Here is a 21,725-nt window from a genome sequence, read left to right on the forward strand (position 1 = left end):
CGAATCCCGTTTGTGATAGAATTTTCTATTCTTTAAAAATTTCTAGGTATACAAAATACCATTAATTATATCCTTGCTCCTGCGTATATCTATATAACGAAGTTAAAGTTATGTCGCATATTCTCATGTAGTACACAGCTGAATAATTTTTTAAAACACAAAATATAACAACAATATTACAAAATTTCGAATAATTTCCGAATCGTTAACATTAACTTATCCACTAATTACAAAACTATAATTATGATAATAGAATTTTAATAGTATTTTAATATCTTTACTCTAATGATTATTCTTATCCAGTTATGTAGGTCACAAAATAGTGAAATCTACAAGCAAGTACTATTAGGTACAATTTCCCTTAGTATATTAAATGATAATATAATACTTAGGTACATAATCTATAACAATATTATAAAGCTGAATAGTTTATTTGTTTATTTGAACGCGCTAATCTCAGGAACTACTGGTCCGATTTGAAAAATTCTTTCGGTGTTAGATAGCTCATTTATCGAGGAAAGCTATTATAGGCTTTTTATAATCACGCTAATACCAACAGGAGCGAAGCAATGCGGGTAAAAACGCGGGGCTCATCTAGTATTATATACAGTAACTTGAAAGTTTTAAACACACATTTTAAGTACTTACATCATAATTAATTTATTTGAGGAACATCATAATTTCATCGTACTCTTTTAAAATCATCAATTCATAAAATAATGTAATTATTTATACTACCTATCGTTCTCACCTAAATACATCTATTTATATCGTATTGTAAAATTAAAATACGTTTTATGTTTAGCGCTAGAAGAAACAATAATGATTATATAATTCTATTATTATTTAAAGAATCGGTAAAGCTTGAGCCAGACCCGCGAAGCTACGAGTTCCGTACATTCTGCAACTTCATCATCTCTGAAAATTTCAATTGTATAACTATCACGGTTCACGAGATAAGTATATATAATTATATAGCCTAGTAACATTCAGAAGGGCAGACAAGCAGACAGCAAACTTAATAGGGTCCGTTTTACCTTTGTATACGGAACCCTAAAAACATGAACCGGGGCTACATCGCTCGAATGGCTTTGAGGTCAGAGGGGAAGCCGAGGTCGAATGGCAAGTTACAATGGGTTTTTTATACATTGCGGTTTACACGATTAATATTATTTTATATAATTATTATAATATTTAGACATTCATTGACAGCAAGTTAATTTTTTTTATCTGCTAAATCGTAATAAATATTTTTGAACTTCATTAAGATTCATATAATTTTAACTATTATTTATAGGTATAATATTCATAAATTAAAATGACAAGTTACGACTTCCATACGTCTGTCTTGTTTCTTTTATAATCTAATAAATATCTAATTTTACGTTTTTTTTTACGTTGTTAAAAAAATATCGAATTGGAAATATTATTAATTTAATTAAAACATGGAATTGCTTCAATACTTACTGGTATTTAGATATAAACTGAAAAATTAATGCAACCTACATAATAATACTTGTATACGTAGTATATTATTATTAGTCTGTGATAATACGATCTCTACGAATATTTGTCGACATAACCTTTATTTTTCTGTAATAATGAATACAATAAAATTGTATTTATCCTTCATCTCAATCAGAGCATTAACATAACTCGCGCTTAATATTTGAGACATAAATCTAAAACAATAAATATTCATCAAATAATTTTAAATCAAATACGTCGAGCAATGTGACGATTTTAAAGTCAACAGGTTTTTCCAAGCCCATGATTATGTAAGTAAAAATACCTGATACAAGTTTTGTACTAATTAGCATTTATAGTAACTCGTAAGCTTGTCACACATAGACATAGATGTAGCTGCTATCCTTATTGCACGCCTCTTAAGCGAAGCGTTGAGGTGGGTATAGGTAAACCAGAATCTGATGGCAATTAGGGAAATCAAAATTTAGAGTGTGCAACCCTGGGGAAAATGGACTGAACGATCTTGATACTGCTTATTTTTTATTTTGATCTCAATATAATTAGTCACATTACATAAGTGGACAATACTGTTCTTAATAATGAGATATTATCCACTTAATATTATGTAGGTACATACTTACATGTATAATATACAATTATACATATTACTTTTATACAGGTAATACATATTATTATATTTTACACATACCTATATTTGTATATTCATTACCAGTATGCCATGTGAAAATATCGATATAATGATAATGTAGATCAAAACTGCTTATAATTTTTTATAGAATAAAATAAAAATAAAATAAAACTATGTTTATTTTCGTAAGTATTAACAGATACACACATTATAAAATTGACTTGGACAGCTTGGACTTGACGAATAGCCGTATTGGAAACTCCTGTAATAAGTTTTCATAAAATTAAATTCTAATCAACAAACAATATTATAGTTACCTACATATAATATTTTGTAATTTAAAGTATCAAAACGGGTAAGTCCAATTTACCAATAAAATCTTCAAAATTGAAAATTGTGATGTGTTTGACCCTTCTTCATCGAATGTTTTTCTATAGACATTATAAACAAGACCTCTTGCTTGTGATCGCAGCGGCTTTTTCGACATTTTCGAAGATTTTTTAGACAAAATCCTAAAAATTATTCATCAACTGCAAAAAAGACAAATAATTTGACAAACAATTTGATAGTTGTCAAATAAGTTGCCACATGAAAATCTTTTATTTCTTAAATATAAATATGCCATCAGATTCTGGTAGACCTATACTACTGTCACTTCGCGCAAAACATGTGATTTTTCAAACTTAAAATGTCTTTATGTATCATACATTGCACTTGTAAGATAATACATACACACACATATTAAGAAAAAACACTATTTTTAACGTTCATGATATTTTTGATGTCATTTTTGTTATTTAAACTAGTTAAAAAACAGTTTAAAAAAGTTCTGTCTTGGACGTCCGTGTGTCTGTATGTGCGGATCCTTTTTCTTGTTAACACGATAGCGACCGAAATACTTTACTAATCGAGTCTTTTTTTTTTCTCTTACGCTTGAGTATGCTCAGGAATAGAACCCTTTCATTTTTCAGGGTCTGATTCGATGTGGTTTAATTGTTATTAAATAAACAAAAAAAATATCGACTTTTTTTTTTTTTTTTTATAGTGTACTCAAAATTCACCATTATAAACTCGATTCTTTATACTATAAGCCAAGGTTTAAAAAAATAAGTTGGTAGTCAGTCCCTTAAACCTGCGCAGTTTCACATCTAGGTGGGGCCACAAGAAAAATAGCTCAATTATTACGGTACCGCTTTCTTTACTTTTCCAAATGTTTTATTTTATTTCATTTTTATATTTATAGTCACGTACTCTTTATAAATAATCAATTTTATTGTAAAGGATGAGATTATGAGGCGTGCACTTTTGGATTTTCCAAACTATTTAAAAATCTTTTAATTCAAGTAAGTTTGTAGGTACTTTTCCGCATCAAATGCATTTATTTTCAATTCTTTGTGGTCTTTCATTATTATTAGAGATTCTAATTTTAAGATTTTTAAGATTAAAATAAGATCAAATTTTATCAAATTTGATATCACTGCAGATACACCAGACTCCTGGTCCTGGGAGCCCCTCCCCATTTATCGAAAAAAGCATAGAAATCATGCTACCTACGCTATGTTATGTTAATAGTTGCAATCATTGAAATTAAGTTAGTTAAAAAAAACGCTTTAATAACAAAAGTTAGATATTGTATTGCCACCGATTCAAGTTAAGTGTACAAAGTTTGGATAACAAGTGATGGTTTACTGCGTTAAAAACAACCGACTTCAAACTTGCACTTGCAACATTTACAAATACAGACAAAAATGCTCATAAAATAAAAACTACTGGGCCTATCCGAATAAAATTTTTATGGGACCAATTCGACACCATCCCGCATCGAACAAAAAAAGAATCACGTAAATCGGTTCAGAAACCTCGGAGTAATCGGTGTACATACATAAAAAAAAACCGACCGAATTGATAACCTCCTCATTTTTTTTGAAGTCGGTTAAAAATCAACACCAAGTCGGTTGCATACATAAATACTGGTGAAACTAATAATAGCGTGTTATACTTAGTTCTTTTTGAGAACCTAGCTCTAGTCAGTAGTCACATTATGTATGCGCTCGAACCTTTGTGCGATATTTAATATCTATCTGTAAACACAGATAAACACGAGTGATGCACAGACATGACAAGGCCACTGACTCACAGCTTCCCACGCTTGCGTAGGAAGACTTTATAATCAGCAAACAATGTAAGTAATTAGCTGAATTGTTAAGCTTTGCTGACGAGGACGGAATTTAATGAGCTTCGAGTGTTGGTTGTTAATTTTATTAGTCTTAAACAAGCTTAGAGTAAGTAGATAATGTTCTGTTCATTTAAGTATGGAAACTATAAAAGATTTTCAGACTACATTTGACTGTACTATTGCAAATCTAAGAACAATTATTATTCGTAGAATATACAGTTTAAGGAGGATACTACGGCCTACGCAAATTCATGCAAGGACGTCTTTCCTCCCGTTGTGTTGGGAAAAATTATACCTCATGTGTTACTTTAGACCCACATCTTTCTACTTATAAAATTTTAGCCAAAAGTGTAAAGTAATTTAAATGAAAAATCAATAATACTTAATCTCAATTTTCTTTTCACCAAAATTTTCGAATTGATGATAAATAAAATCGTGATATGTTAGGACAAAATATAAAAGAAACATCCAGAACCATCTACTATCGAATCTAGAATTTATAGATGTTAGAATTGAGCTAGGACTAGATTATTAATTAACAAATCCAATATCTATCACAGCAATGTTCATATCGGGCGAACAGATAAAGTTGGGATTATCTAAATGCTCTAAATATCTGCGTGGTTTAGTTAGATAAGGTAATAATATGAAAAATACTGTGTTTGTATGTCGTTCCACTTTATCTAGGTACTATACTACAATATTATAAAGCTGAATAGTTTGTTTGTTTGAACGCTAATCTCAGGAACTACTGGTCCGATTTGAAAAATTCTTTCGGTGTTTTTTGATTGTGAAAAATTCATACCGCGGGGCACAGCTAGTTCGTTTTTATTTTTATCGTTTAGTTATAATCACGAACAAAAATTTTCACGACAAATGTCATACCTAATATCCGTAAATATTTCAATCTAAGTTTGCAGTAAATTTTATTATTTATTAAATATAATATACATATTATTATTTTCAAAATAATATTATTAAGCTACTTTTAAAATAAAACTGTTTCGGGGTTGTTAGTTAAATTTCCAAATGAAAAATCTTACAAACTCTTCCATTCACCCACTTTACGAGATACCTATCTTCTAAATTTCTAATATTTAGTTAATTATTCTTCTTGCAAAATTGTTTATACCTTCCAGAATTATCAACTACCAAATTTCAAAACGCTCGGTTCGCTAGTTCAGCCGTGAAAGCGTGACAAACATACACTTTCGCATGTACTTATACCACGTACCTATGACCGAGTTAAATGAAATCTCGATGCATTTTATATTAAACTAGCTGCTGCGCGCGGTTTCACCCCCGTGGCTCCACCCCTGTTGGTCGTAGCGTGATGACACATAGCCTATGACCTTCCTCGATAAATGGGCTATATAACAGCGAAAGAATTTTTCAAATCGGACCAGTAGTTCCCGAGATTAGCGCGTTCAAACAAACAAACAAACAAACTCTTCAGCTTTATAATATTAGTATAGATTTAGATAACTGTAATAAGAGCATATTATTCAAATATAACAAATGGAAAGAAAAAATGTACGATGGAAAATGGAAAAAGGATTTTCGGAGATGTAAGACGGATGTCCGTTTAAAAGTTTTACAACTAGCTGGATAAGTTTTGATTAGCTCAATGAAAATTTATGTATGAACATTGAACATACATAATATCAAAAATTATGAAATAAGCTTTCAAAGGCTTTCAGTGACATTGGCAGCTAGTGAAACTAGCCTTCTAACTTATAGAATTAAAGATAGAATAAGATTTCTTATAAAATTATTCCATATACCTACTTACCTCTCCCATTTAAGGTTACATCTACAGAGCCTTACCTTCTTATCTAAAATGTAACCAGAAGTCACGACATACATCATGAGTCATTGATAAACTATATAAGACTAGCTTACCGCCCGCGGCTTCGCCCGCTTTAAACGATTTGAGATTTAAACTATCCTATCTCTCAAGTTGGATCAAACTGCACATGGTGTGCGAATTTTATTATAATCGGTTAAGTGGTTTGGGAGTCCATTGAGGACAAACATTGTGACACGAGATTTATATATATTAAGATTTTTATTGCACCCTATACGTCATTTTCCTTTCATGTTTTATGGTCTGGTAATATTGTTTTACAAAATAGGTAGATATATTTAAAATATAAATGCTTATATTAATTATGAATTAAATAATGATATATTAGTTCATCACATTCTTAAAATAAAGTACTGCAGGACTGAAGATAATCTTTGACCCATCTAGAAGTGTGGATAAAAAATAAGTCAAAACGTCATAACGGCATAAAGCAGTCCTGAAGTATGAATGCTTAAATTAAACATTGTTTTACTACTTTTTAAATTTTACATCGATTCATTGTTACGTCTTTTTTATATATAAAATGATGATTAAATGCTAGGATTAAATACTTATTGTGTATAGTTACAAGCTATAATAGTATCAAGAACTATTAGTAATTGATGAGTACCTAATGAATTAATAATGTTCAAGTATACCTACCTCGTGATTCCATGAACACAACAAATTAATACCTTTTAGATCCGAAGCAAATAACCTTGTTTCAACGTAACCTTAGTTTTTATACTCCATAACAAAATCTTCACTAAAAAACAAGTTTCGAACAATCTAGAAATAGGTTGTATAACTAACAATTTACAATATATTGGAATTAATTGAAATTCCGACTAAAAATACTTAATTTTTTATCGAATATCGATTATCTGTACAGAAATCACTACACATCCTGTTATTCGTTTTGCGTTTTATCGCTTTTATGCCTGACTGAGATAACATTGGTCATTTCTGAAACAATAAAACTATAGAGTAGGTTGTATTATGTGTTCTTGGAATGCATGCATTCGACATTCCTCCATCGGAATATATTTTAAGGTTACGCAAAAAGACGCAGAGCTGTCAAGTGCAAAAATACAAAAACTATTTTTCAACTTGTTTATTAAATCACTCAACAATAATTGCACTTAATTAAACATTATTCTAACTAAAACAATTAGATAATAATCAATTAATAAAATTTAAATCTGTTACGCACATAAATAAAAAATATTCCATTAAATTCCTTAAGTACCTATGTACAACTTCAATGGCAATTTTATAGGCACGATATGTTACATTCTTTCGGTAATATTATGATACAAAAAATTGTACAGGTATACGATCACAAATCAAACATGACACGGTAGAGTACTGATGTCACGGCGCGGGCTGGCAACACCGCATTGCACCTGCGCATAGGCAACAGCGCCTCCGTTATGTACAATAGGGCGTTTCATCGACACGCGAGCTCGCATCACGCACACACGACACGGCACCTCACAACTTCTTAACGATATCGAACTTGGATTTGAGATCCATTGGCACCTTTTTGGGGTCTACTTTCTTTTTAGCTGCTAAGAAAGCACGCATCTCCGCGGCTGTCATCTGTAGGTTGAGGCGGGGCGGCTCAGGGGACGCTCCGTCGGTCCGGTCGGAGCCTGTCGAGCCGGTGGTCGGCGTGGAGTCGTTGGAGGAGGCCGCAGTGTTGTTGGCAGGCCGCTCGGGCGCGTCCAGGTCCGGCATGGGCTCGCCGGGCGCCGGGGCAACCACCAGCAGCTCGGCGTCGTCGCCGCGCTCCTTGATGCGCGCTACCACTTGTTTGTGCGTCTCGCCCGCTATACTGTGACCGTTCACTTCAAGGATGCGGTCGCCGCGGCGCAGCCCCGCCTTCTCCGCGGGCGATCCTTCGTCCACCTTGCCGATGTACTGGCCTGGCTTGCCCTTTTCGGCGTGCAGGTTGAAGCCATAGCCGTCGAAATCGGGGACTTTTCGCACGTGGCACAGCCGCGGTTCCGCGGCCGCGGTGCCGTTCGCAGACATAGCTGGAACTTGATAAACGCGCTATCGCTCTCGGACGCGATGAGCCACTGCCACCCGCCGCAACACGTATCACCTGCGGAGGCCGGAGGCTCTGCCGCGGGGAGGGGAGGACGTGAACGCGACCGACACTTCCAGTGCTTACCGGGTCGCCGTTCAGGCGCGAAGTATTCGTTACGTGTATTGTGTGTGTGTTTCGAGACTTGACTACAAACGGTAAGTTATTAGGACCTAAGGAGACGATTTGTTAATGGGGTGAAAGATGCCACGACACGTCAGCGCGCGCGCATACGACCGAGCATCTCAGTGACCGCTTTCCCGTGACGCCACTCCCTATTTTGAGCATACTGTTACATTCATCTGCTTACGTCTATGTTATACTTCAACCCTTTGTTAGACCACTTCATAGTGTAACTGAATGTATTATATTTATCGAAAATTGTTGATCAACATGTGTAAAGTGTAAAGATATAAAATAGTGTGAGAAAAGGCCGCCGGTAGATGGCGCACGAGTGTCGCCGGTCGTTGCTCCGAAGGTATACGCAACTCAGCTGTATTTTAATTAATGTTTACAACTCTTCAGTGACAAGAATTCGTGAGGCATGCATAAGGTGTATTATAAAGGTGCTAAATAAAAGACCTGCGATGAAGCAAACGATTAAGATAAGGAAAAAAACTCAGTCCCTTTATCACAGGTACACGTCGAAACCTTTGGCTTGCCTCAGGTAAATTTGAAAAGGCATTCTCGTGTATAAGGCTACAAATTATGGATTATTAATATTTCTTATTCATCATCAGCCAAATTTATATGAATACCTATACTTTGGGAAACACTGGAATGTAATCAATTCCACAGAGTAATAATGCGATACAGAGCCGTCTGATAAATCGCAAAAAAGATTTCATTCACACATTAATTAAATCTAAGAAGTAGAAATTGTGTTTCTACATTTCTTAACCTTTATTCAGTGAACTCAGACAAAAAAGACTTTCAATGGATTTAACAAAGCCTTTCAAAAATAGAATAAATATACCTATGTTAATACAATTTGTAGGTTAATGGTAACGCAAACTAAAAGTAATTGGTTGTTCCACTCATTGCTTTTAATTAAGTCCAAATAAAAAGAGATAATGTTTAAATCGGCATCAATAATCATAAGTAATTTCAATCGTTTGTTTGTTTACAAAAGAAAATATTTTTCACTCGTTTATTTCTGAAATAAATTTTCTATATAGTGAAGTAGACGATCGACTCAGACCATCCACCAAATAATTACTATCCAAGCTTGAATAATAATAATCTAAAATTCAAGAACTAGCGTTAAAACTTACTAACAGATAGAAATGTAAAGGAACTACACAATTATATAGGTAGGTGCCGTTAGATTGTGGTGATCCATCTACAATACTTACCATATTCTTTCACATCATCAGATCATATTCACATAATAAGCTTTATTTTTAGTGTTGCATTTCAGTGAGCAAAATTAAGATAAATTCACATCATCAGTCCACGTGTTCAGAGACCAATAGATAACTTTTCAGTACTTTTAGACAACTTTTAGCAAACCTGGGTTATCTACCCCGTTCTAGGTTATGAACATGTATAATCTATAATCCGGGTAACGGTCCATAATTCCAATATGGCCGAAGACCATAGACACTGGCGGGTTCCTGCAATAAGTACGTGATACACATATTAATATAATTGGAAATGCAATGCAGGAAGCTATGGCCATATTAGATGGAGGTTGACCGGTTCGGTTCCTGCAATTAATTTTAAAACCATTTTATTCTAACAACGTGTTTATTGATTATAATGAAAGCTTAGGAAGGTCATTTAAACATTTCATTGCCTACGGGCCCTATGGGACTGTTTCAAATTTCAATGTTACGCTAAGGTTACGCTATTGATACAATTTCGAGTAATGCAGATGATAACTTGGTGGTTATACTGACTCCAATCTAAAAGTAAATGATTCGAAATATAATAAAATGTAAGTAACGTCATGCAAACATGTCTTTGACAAAGTATGGGACCATATCAGTATAATAGTAGGAATATAATTTCAAGATTGGCAGCTGATATCTTGGTGGCTGAGGGTGTTGACTTCGATCAAATTGTAGATGACCTGATAGTCGAAGATCTGTAAATGATGAATAGTAAATCATCTGCTACAAGCTATAGTAACTATAAATTGATGAAAGAACAACATGAGGAAACAGGCACCTCTAAGAAACAGAATACTTTGAAAACATAATTCGATGATATAATTCAAAGCATAAAACAGTAACTCCAAGCATTTATCTTCTACATATAAAACTCAAAGGTGACTGATATAGTGATCTATCAACGCACAGCCCAAACCACTGGACGTATCGGGCTGAAATTTGGCATGCAGGTTAGGACGTAGGCATCCACTAAGAAAGGATTTCCCGAAATTCGGAAAAACGGGGATGCACGTACAAAGTCGTGGGCGGAAGCTAGTATATAAATAAAAATGGATAGAAATATTATTAATACCTATATGATAGAGATTTGAAAAGAGATGATATTTGCATCAAGTGTGCGAAGCACAGCACCTATATAACTCTTAGAAACATAATTATACAATCATATGAACACACGTTAAAAAGACGTTTTTTTAACGTAGCCTATAATCACATTACAATAAAATTTCGTCTGTACGCATCTTGGGTGTGGCAGCCATATTACATACAACCCATAAGTGGTTTTGAAGCCATCGACAGTTGTTGATTGCGCAATTTTCTTTGCTTTGTACACAGGTGGTTTAAATTGCCAATAACTTATCTTCTTATTTTACTCTTACCGTAGCTGTAGAGACGAAAACGATTAATGTTTTGTTTAGTAATGTTAATAAGTTTTATTCTTCGGTCTGATGAAATCATTCAGTCCCTCTGATAAAGGTCTCCTGTTATACGAAGATCATGGCTTAAAAAGAACTTAATAGTACTGAAAAATGTAGCTACTGAAATTCTCTTTGAGCTAGCCTAGCCTAGCTATTATCAAGAGTAACATAACATACACATATATCATTTGATAATTAAATAAAAACCATTTCGTAATAACACGAACGATTCGTTACAATTACATCATAATTGTGATTGATTGATTACTTTTATAATAGTCCAATTAAATTCATAATATTTTGCTTTCACTACATTTTTGCATACTAGCTAACCGTACCTATAATATAATGGTCTACAATATCGATTGAATCGTTGTTTATAGTACTGAGGTTAGCTCTATACTGTGGTTAGTTTATAGTTCTGAAGTTGGCCCTATACTGTGGTCAGATTAAAGTACACGCAAATTACAGCCTTACTATGACGTCATAAAGCGTTATTATTGGCAGTGTGGAAAAATGACAGCGCTATACAGTTCGTCTACTACATACTGGAAATAATACTGCTATAAGACATCATGGTAACCCCTATGGTTTTAGATTCTATGCGTAGTTGAAACATGAATTACAAAAATAAATGAAATAAATCAGTTAATCAGTTCGAAGTCCCTGATTTTCCACATGGGGGCACGAGGCTTAACTCAAGTATGATAAGATTCGATTCAGAACCATTATAGGTACAATCTATACTAAATACTAATATTATAAAGCTGAAGAGTTTGTTTGTTTGAACGCGCTAATTTCAAGAACTACTGGTCCGATTTGAAAAATTCTCTCAGTGTTGGATAGCCCATTTATCGAGGAAGGCTAGGTACTTATATATCATCACGCTAAGACCAACAGAAGCGGAGCCACGCGTGTGAAACCGCGGAGCGCAGCTAGTGAATTAATAAAACTAACAAGCATTTTTATATGATAATATACAGTTACATTTATTTTTATTAAATTGTAATACCTACTGACACGATTAAAAAGAGCAACTATGGAGTTTCTTGCCGGTTCTTCTCCATAGATACTGCTTTCCGAATCGGTGGTAAATGTTAAAAATAATATGTAATGACGTTTCAAAAGTGCTTCTTGAAGAAGTCTAATTGAATAAATAAATGTTTGAGTTTGAGTTAGCTATATCCCACTTTCAGTAATTTCTATTCTTAGTGCAAATTTGAGTTGTTTTTCATTTACGTGTTCAGATAATCCATTCAAACAATACTTTTTATAACACATACGTATCTTTTATAGCCACCATTAAAAATATTAGCCTGCTATTTCTAAATGCTAATTTTTACAGTTACTTTTAGAGTAATAAGAATGTAGAAAGCGAATAAGTTAAATACGGAGCAGAAAAGAAGGTGCTAAATTACATCATTTATTCATAAATTTTGTTTTGTTATTAATTGTTTTGTAATTATGTTTTGTTATTAATTATTATAAACAGACAGTGAACAAAATGAGGTCATAAAAGTTTATTAGATACAATAAAAAAAAAAATAAACCGTTCAATAAAGTTTTACACAATAATATGAAAATATCACCTGTAAAATGACAAAAGTCGGACAATAGACCCAATTTTTAGTAGTTTATCACGTTATTCGATGAATAAATTTTAACCAAGGATTGAAAAACCGCCCCTAAGTACTCTTAAATACCTCCAAATATTGGGAAAATCAATAAAATATGTCACATAAATATATTTCATTATTTTCAGACTTATAAAATATAATATCATGTGTAATATATTCAATTCTTATCAATTTGATTACATATATTAATATGAAATCAATTGTTGAACATTATATCTTTGAAATGATAACATTCTTGTGATTACGTGTTATCATCTCTTTGTGCCTGTTAGGATGCGTGAAGTCTAGACAATGGCATTCATATTATGTACTAAAATATGATATTTGTTCATAATATATTTTTGTCACTTTAAAACTAGGTACCTAAGGAAAAAAATACAAAACAGTGATTATAATTTTATTCATTGTCTGTCTGTTACTCAATCTCGCCTTAACTACTGAGCCAATTTTCATGAAAGATTTGGTGGGGAGATATTTTGATACCCGAGAAAGGACATAGGCTACTTTTTTCCCGGGAAAATGACGCAATCCTGTAAATCCCACGGGAACGGGAACTATGCGGGTATTTCTTTGACTGCGCGGGCGGAAACCTAGTAATTGTATAAAGAGTAGCATCATACCTATGACCATATTAAGTTTATTCTAATCAACAGTGTTCTTTATCTCATATCATCATGGTCGATGATATTCTATGACTTTCATAGTAAATTCATGGTCCCTTAAACGTATGGTCTTCAATGTAATACAGCGACACTAAACTGGTTGTCTATAATGACTCTATTCTAGTGCGTACTATCAAGCTATTTCATATAACGTTTGCACATAGCAAATGTGATGATTCATAAGAAATAAGGTTGGCATGTTTATCATTAATGCTGATTACATCGTGGTGATTTGAAGAGATATTTATTGTTTAAACCCAGTAGGTACTTATTATAGTAAAGTAGTGTGTAATAAAAGCGGCAAATGAGGAAAACAATATTACAACAAATACTGTATAATATTAGGTATTTAAACTATGCTGTAAAATGCTAGAATCTGAAAAGTACTTACGAAAAAAAGGTACATGTCGTTTAAGGATGATGGACTAACGGACTAAATGGACTTCACACAAACTAATATAAAGTTTAGAAGAAAGGGAGAAAAGAGGATCTTTTTGCTGTACGATTTAACTTAACCGCTTTTAAATTATTCTATTATCATTTGAAATTGTTTTTTCTCACTTACAAATATACTTAATCTATTTTAATTACTTAATTCCTATCTCAAGCCAATCCAGCTGAAGCCGGGACAAGTGACTAGTAAGTAGCATTGTTATAATAACAACTACGTTGGCTTCATAGTGCACAACCAACTGGTGTGTGGTTTACCTCTTTGTTCGGTGATTCATTGAATAATAAATATAAATTGATATCAATATACTTTTATTGTTACACAGATAAGAAAGTTAAATTGACTTTCAGGGCTTTTTCTATGACCTAAGAACCTAGGTATATGTAAAAAATATGAAAAAATGTTATATTGAAAGGAAATGTAATGACTTAAAGTTCATTACAAAAGCTGTATTCAAACTTTTATGCCGAAATATTAACTCTAATTCATTTTTAAATATGTACTTACTTTAAGAAATCGTCAATTATCTAATTAATTAATTAACTCAGTAATAAATAATGATTTTATTAGTAAACGATAAATATTATTCGTAATAAACTAAAATATGACTTTCTACTTTGACACTCGGCGTGTAAGTTGTTGCATTATCTCTGATAAGGAGACTCTTATCACATAATACGTTTCTTGATGACCTAATAGTAGGTACAATGGATACCTTTGTGTTATATTTCTAGGATATTTTAATAGATACTAAGATAGTTTGATCTTATTCTCCGATTCTCCACTCATCACCTAAACTGACTTACCTGTTTCGTATCTAAGTCTGTTATTTTGTCGTTACAAATACACATGCACAGTTATTTTTAATCTGAATCTAAATTTATTATTGACTCAGCCCCCGGAATCACAGACACAATAGAAAATCTATTGTGTCGTGGTCTCATCGGGCCGCTCGATGGTCAATGGGTTATAACTTATAAGAGAAAATATTAAAGTTTTTGTTTCTTGCAATTATACTCAAAAACTACTACCTCGATTATCGTCAGGAAGTTATACAGAGATAATCATACGCTATATAATGTACTAGCCGCTCCGCGCGGTTTCACCCCCGTGGCTCCTCTCCTGTTGGTCGTAGCGTGATGGTATATAGCCTATAGCCTTCCTCGATAAATGACCTATCTAACACCGAAAGAATTTTTCAAATCGGACCAGTAGTTCCCGAGATTAGCGCGTTCAAACAAACAAACAAACAATCAAACAAACAAACAAACTCTTCAGCTTTATAATATTAGTATAGATAATGTATAATATGCTATATAATATGCTGTATATTATGTATTTCGTTATCCTGAACGAGCGCGAATTCAGGCAGTTAGTATGTAAGTAAAATTTTCAAAATAATTTACACCAATCATATACCGCGTTCGAAGAAGCGGTGTTAATTCGACATATTATGATGGAAGGTTGCTAACAAGGCTGTATATCGCTAAGACATTGTTTATTATACAGTTGCATAATCGCATTCCGATCGATACCTTGAAATAACGTTATCAGTTTCAAAACATTTCAATATGTAATTATTATTGCTTTATGTTGTGACAAAATCACCGACATTTTAATGGACAGGGTTTTCCATCATATGTTTTTTATATCTTAATATATATAAATCTCGTGTCACAATGTTTGTCCTCAATGAACTCCTAAACCACGTTACCCATTATAATAAAATTCGCACACCATGTACAGTTCGATCCAACTTGAGAGATAGGATAGTTTAAATCTCAAATCGTTTTAGGGAAAGCGGGCGAAGCCGCGGGCGATAAGCTAGTTGATACATATTTTTGGGCGGAAGAAAAGTCAATTTCTCTTTAGTGTTTTTTTTATTTTTATTTTACTTTTATAGACATTGTTCCTCTTTGGTTAAGTGTGTGAATTATTAAAACTGAACATAGACACGATCAAGACTATTTTAAGCTTCGTAAGTTACAGAAAGCTTCAAACCAACTTTCTGTATATACCTACCTAAAGTAGATGTGAAATATATATACTTATAAATTTATAAATTTATAAAGAATAGAAAAAATTCGATCACGAGGCGGGACTCGAACACGCATCCTTCGCGCCATTCCGGGGCGGATGCCTAACCAACTCAGCCACTCGTGACCCGCCCGAGTAATCGAATTTATTCTATCCTTTCAGTTTTATGTGTCTTAAGGGACACACCGCGCGCCATCTATTGAGATGATTTAACAACCATCTCAACCAATATGAAGCACTTTTCAGTGAATACAATATTGTAACGATGGAACACGACCTTTTCTTGAATTTATATTTTTTGGTTTTTATAAAAACCAAAAAATATAAATTCATATATATACTTATAAATAATCTAAAATAAATAAAAAGTAATTTATCATGTTTATATAGTTCAATCAAGATCTGTGCTACCTATTTCTTTGCTTATTATACTTATTATTATTAAATCACGTTCACACTTTTGGCGTAAAAATAGATAAAATTCTATAAAAACTTATCTTCTTTTGAACATGTGTATTAATGAGAATTTTATACACTGTGGAATGAATTAAAATCAATGCCATTCAAAAATAGTGGGCCACTGTTTTTGCGCTTCTCTCGCGTACTTTGAAGCTTCTCAGACGAGTCATAGAAATACAAAAGCCATTCATAATATTATGTTAATAATAAATAATAAATATTTCAGGACAATTTTCACACACGGCACGATCTGATCCCATACTAAGCTTTTGCTTGTGTTATGGAAACCAGATGGCTGATAGAAATACATATATAATTTGAAATAACTACTTATATTGATAATTAACACCCAAAAACAGAGCAAACATCTATGTTCATCAGACAAATATTTGCTCCGGGTGGGAATCAAACCCACAACCTCTGGCTCGGAAAGCAGGGCTACTACCAACCAAGCCAACTGGCAGTCAAATATATTTATGCTTGTATTAACTTATTCAGTTCAACGATGATTAAAAGCATAACTTGTAAGTTCCAAATCCCTTGGAACCTCCACTATGTCATCACTAAAGAATGTGTGATCATGGGGAAATCAGTCAAACATCATAACTACACGAATAGTACAATTTAAAACGAACCCTAATCACTTCTTTATAAGGATTATTTTCTAAATTAATATCCGCACGTGTTTTTGCGTATCAATTGATATTAAACTTTATGTTTTGGAGTAGAAGGTATTATTTCGCGTGCTCTTATGTTTGTAAAGATATGCGTTATCAAACAATTGACATTCTTGTGCCGTTTGTGCAGTGTTTTAGTACTCAGACACATTTTAATATGTACAGCTTTATATTATGTGAATTAATTTTCTAAAAAACTAAGTTAACATTAATTTAATATATGTTAAAACAAGTATTCATTAAGAGCCCAATTGTGAATTCATATATGTTATTCACTATAATATTATTATCATAGTTTAGGTTAATAATAAAATAAGATTATAGTTTTCCTCGTAATAGCCGTAACTCAATTATCAATATGATAATTATAAAACGTAGGTATTTAAATTAAAATTTAAGTATCATCGATCGAAACAGTTTATTTTTAACTTCTCATAGTTTCAAGAGTCATGAAGCTGGCATTAATAAGTATTCCTCAATCAATTATTTCGCATTATTTGATGATTACATTGATGTATTAAAATTATCTTAAATTAAAAACGAACCTCCATATCATACACCAAATATTAACTGTCAGAGTACATACAAGAAAAATAAAAAGCCTCTTGCTAGTAAATGAGTTTAATCTATAAACAGATGAAGGTCACTGGAGGCTGCGACAGGCGGCATTCTTTGCGTATTTGCGCAGAGTTACGTGTACGGCAATAGGTCAACTGACCAGCTTGTCGAGGTTTTCATGTATACTTAAGGCTTTTTAGGTAATGGTGATTTGTACTTGCTGATAGTACGTTAGATAAGTGAGATTTCGGATACCACTTTATATCTATACTTAATATTATAAAGCTGATAGCTGGTATCCTCACTGTACCATCACAGTATATATTTAATAATATTTTATATGTACACAAAAACGCAGACTTACACACAAGAGTAGGAGATAGACACTGTTATGGCACAAGGAACAGAAATAAAATTGAAATGCCATTTTACCGGTTAGCTAAAGTTAAAAATTCATTTATGGGTCAAGGTATACTTTTTTACAACAAAATTCCTCATAGTATTAAAGAGTTTAGTAGTGCTAAATTTAACAATTATGTAAAAAACGTCTTAGTTCTTAGAGCCTATTACAGCATTAAGCAATATATGGAAGATAAAAACCCATGGAGGGTTGTCGCGTGAGAACCGCAGGACAGTTCTTTGGCATATTATGATAATATATACGTACGGTTACTTACATATTTTGTAAAATTAAATTGTAATACTGAAATGATTTAAAAGAGCAACTATGGAGTTTCTTGCCGATTCTTCTCCATAGATACTGCTTTCCGAATCGGTGGTAAATGATAAAAATATGTATTGACGTTTCAAAAGTGCTTCTCGAAGAAGTCTAATTGAATAAATAAATGTTTGAGTTTGAAAAGTTTGTTTGTTTGAACGCGCTAATCTCAGGATTTACTGGTCCGATTTGAAAAAAATCTTTCGGTGTTAGATAGCCTTATTCGAGGAAGGCTGTAGACTATATTATATCGTCTCGCTATTAACATGAGTCTGCTTATTCTATGCTTATGTAGTTAATATACATCATTCTTCACTAGTTCTACAAATTGTCTTCTTAGGATAAAATGAGAGATTTATACTTAAAATGAATAATCTAATAATTGCTTGAAGAAAACGCAAACGTGTATAAGTTCTGAATGAAAAGGGCCATTGCTTTCATCCTATCTGCAATAAGGTCTCATTGAAATTATACGCTTTAAGTGAAATAAGCTTTTGCTTATCATACGTATTTAAAACAAATGGACACTAACTAATAATTTTATGGTAATTGATAAACAATTTACGAAATGCACATATAAGTAAGTATGTATCTACAAATTAGATGTGACATCATGTTTTAATTAACTAATTAGTATTTTGCAAATTGTTAATAATCAAGTTTCAGTGGTTGACCTTGACCTGTCCTCTAGATAATTATAGTAGTTTTATATGTGATACCATTTTAAGTTAAAAGTTTAGTTCCAGATGGTCTAAATAAAAGAAAACTCCAATTTTGTGTCACAGTCTGTGTAACTTCTATTTGTGACAGTTACATACATATATTACATACCTACATAGATACATTTGTACTTTGGGTAGGCCTATGTCCTGCAGTGGACGTCCTGAAAGGCTGGGACGACAACGTATTTTGTAGATATTTTTTGTTTGAAATTACTTTTAAAATGTAATAATGTAGTGTAATGTAAAAGTTATGCCTCAATCTATATTGTAAAACGTGTTCAAAATGATGGAGTCATATATTCGTAATAAATGCCAGCTATAAATTTTATTAAATAATATGAATCGTAATAAAATAAGTAATAATATATACAACTAATTATAAAGTCATATTAAGAATAATTATTACAGAAGATAAAATGATGATAACGAATTTTATCTGAGTGGCAAATTCGATCGATAAAATATTTTATGTATTTTTATTTATAACTAGCTTCTGCCCGCGACTCCGTCCGCGCGGATGTCGGTCTTCGCGTGGATGGTTTATTTATCCATTTTGAGTACCTCTGACAATAACATCTTATAAATATCTATTGGACCCAATTCCCAAATACGGCTAGGCCTATAATAATACGCAACGTGTGTTCGCGGTTCTACGGAACAACGTCTATGGATAAAACTGAAAAATTAAGATTATTTTTTTTCTACGTATTTTTCCAGGATAAAAAGTATCCTATTTTACGCCCAGGATAATAAGGTATAATTATACCAAGTTTCATCGAAATCGAACCGCTAGTTTTCACGTGATGCCTTCACAGACAGACAGACAGACAGACAGACAGACAGACAGACAGACAGACAAAATTTTTTTTAATCACATATTTGGGTTTGGCATCGATCCAGTAACACCCCCTGCTATTTATTTTTTCAATATTTTCAATGTACAGAATTGACCCTTCTACAGATTTATTATATCTATGTATAGATTCTTGTTAAACGTAAAAGATTGATACGTAATTAAATTATAGATTTAAATAATTAATTAATACGGTTTTTCATATTGGTATAAAATAAAACATTATTAAAATCAAGACATTCTTATAAAAGACATCAACGCATCCTGCATGCAGTATCTTCTATGCAATCAGTGTTATTATTTTTCACTAAGTTATACCACGAATATGCTGTAAGTTGGTGTAAGAGTAAGATTGGATATGAGTGATATAATTATTGTGAGTGATTAGTAGAAAATATATCGTTATTTAAACGCAAAACATTACAAAAATAAAAGTAAAAAAATTATCGTTGTGCTGACACAAAAATTTGTAATATTACGTGCTCATTTTTTACGCATATTATAAAAATATTAGGTAATCTAGATATATATTGGGCCCATGGTAATACTAATAAAAGCTAACAATACATGACAGTATACTACGTGACTTTGTATTCTATGTTTGTGTGACATACCTCGAAAAAGTGAAAATATTAATGAGTCTTAAAACAGAGTAAGTACTTCATTAAGATGTAAATTTAATTTTGGCAGTTTGCATTTCTAATAAAAATGAAATTTATGCAAAGATTACTTTTTACTGTTGGAGAGTAAAATTTCATTTTGCAACGTAATTAAGAGAATTAATCCATATCACAGATAATATTATCTATAATACTATTTTAGCAGAAGCGTTATGGATGAATTATGAAATGAAATATGTAGTTAAAGGGAGACACGTAGTCTTTAATATTATATTCACAAAACTTTGAAACAGGGAATTACAGTTTTAAGGACGTTTCAAACCAGAGAGTTGTTCGCTACTGCCTTAGGGGACATCGGGGGTATATTTAGGTAAGAGCTATCGCGCAAGAGCAACTTTTGTCTCCGAAACTATTTTGTCTCTCCCATCAATTATTGTATGGGGAGTTGCGTCGCTACGTGCGCGAACTTTCTTACTAGTCCATGGGTGGGAGAGACAAAATAGTTGCGGACACAAAAGTTGCTCTTGCGCGCTAGCTCTAAGACACTTAATCGCGTAATCATCGGAAGCCCGATACCCACCGCGTGGCGGTAGCGGATAACTATCTGGTTTAAATAGGCCTTTATGCCGATTTTTATGTCGGATGAAACCGCGCGGCACAGCTACGAGCTTATAAAATGTTAATTGAGCCAAAGTTGACTTAAAAGCTTCGTCCATTTCACTTCCATATGATTTTAAATATGTAAGAACGAGATAAAACACGTAAAATACTACCCTTTAGCTTGTTAGATGAATGACGAGTAATGTACTAGACTTCTACACTATTGTTATTCTATGTACACTAAAATGGAATAATCTCACGCACAGAACTTTCTATGAGTTTCTACACATCATGGTATGTGTAGTTCCGTATACCATAGATTAGAGAAAGTACTAGAAAGGGACAGATGGATGTATTGCATACTTGTAAGGGAGAAAACTGTATGTTCCTCGTGCGCGTCACGTAACCCTGTATGGAAATTGTAGTTCATTCATGATGGAATTTTCTAAGAATTTCAGTATTTACTACATGATTTATTTTTTATTTTTTAGTTAAAATAAACATAGTTCATCAACAATTTTTATAGTAACTAATTTAACTGAATAAAGTTATTTATTCATAAAATATCAACACAAACGCGATTTATTAAAATTAGAAAGTAGAATAGATATTTTAATTATGTGTAACAATAATTAAAATATGCATAAGATTTATAAAAAAAAAATACAAAAACAACAAACCTAAATATT

General features: G+C 32.6%; 2 protein-coding genes across 2 annotated transcripts in view; one reads left to right on the top strand and one right to left on the bottom strand.

Moving 5' to 3' along the window:
- Window positions 1–7,237: 7,237 nt before the first annotated feature.
- LOC123703408 (Na(+)/H(+) exchange regulatory cofactor NHE-RF1) lies at window positions 7,238–8,240 on the bottom strand. The gene has a single exon (XM_045651365.1). The coding sequence runs from the start codon at window positions 8,173–8,175 to the stop codon at window positions 7,633–7,635; it is 543 nt and encodes a 180-aa protein (XP_045507321.1). The 5' UTR covers window positions 8,176–8,240; the 3' UTR covers window positions 7,238–7,632.
- Window positions 8,241–8,259: 19 nt separating this feature from the next.
- Window positions 8,260–21,725, top strand: part of LOC123703409 (epidermal growth factor receptor kinase substrate 8-like) — a 54,551-nt gene continuing 41,085 nt past the window's right edge. Inside the window, exon 1 of the mRNA XM_045651367.1 lies at window positions 8,260–8,388. The gene's annotated coding sequence lies outside the window, so the exon portion shown is untranslated. The remainder of the gene's footprint in view (window positions 8,389–21,725) is intronic.

The sequence above is a fragment of the Colias croceus genome, chromosome 26, assembly GCF_905220415.1.
Source record: "Colias croceus chromosome 26, ilColCroc2.1".
Taxonomy (NCBI): Eukaryota; Metazoa; Arthropoda; class Insecta; order Lepidoptera; family Pieridae; genus Colias; species Colias croceus.

Excerpts from the sequence above, each read along its gene's own strand:
- LOC123703408 (XM_045651365.1), bottom strand. The coding sequence starts at position 8,175 with ATGTCTGCGAACGGCACCGCGGCCGCGGAACCGCGGCTGTGCCACGTG.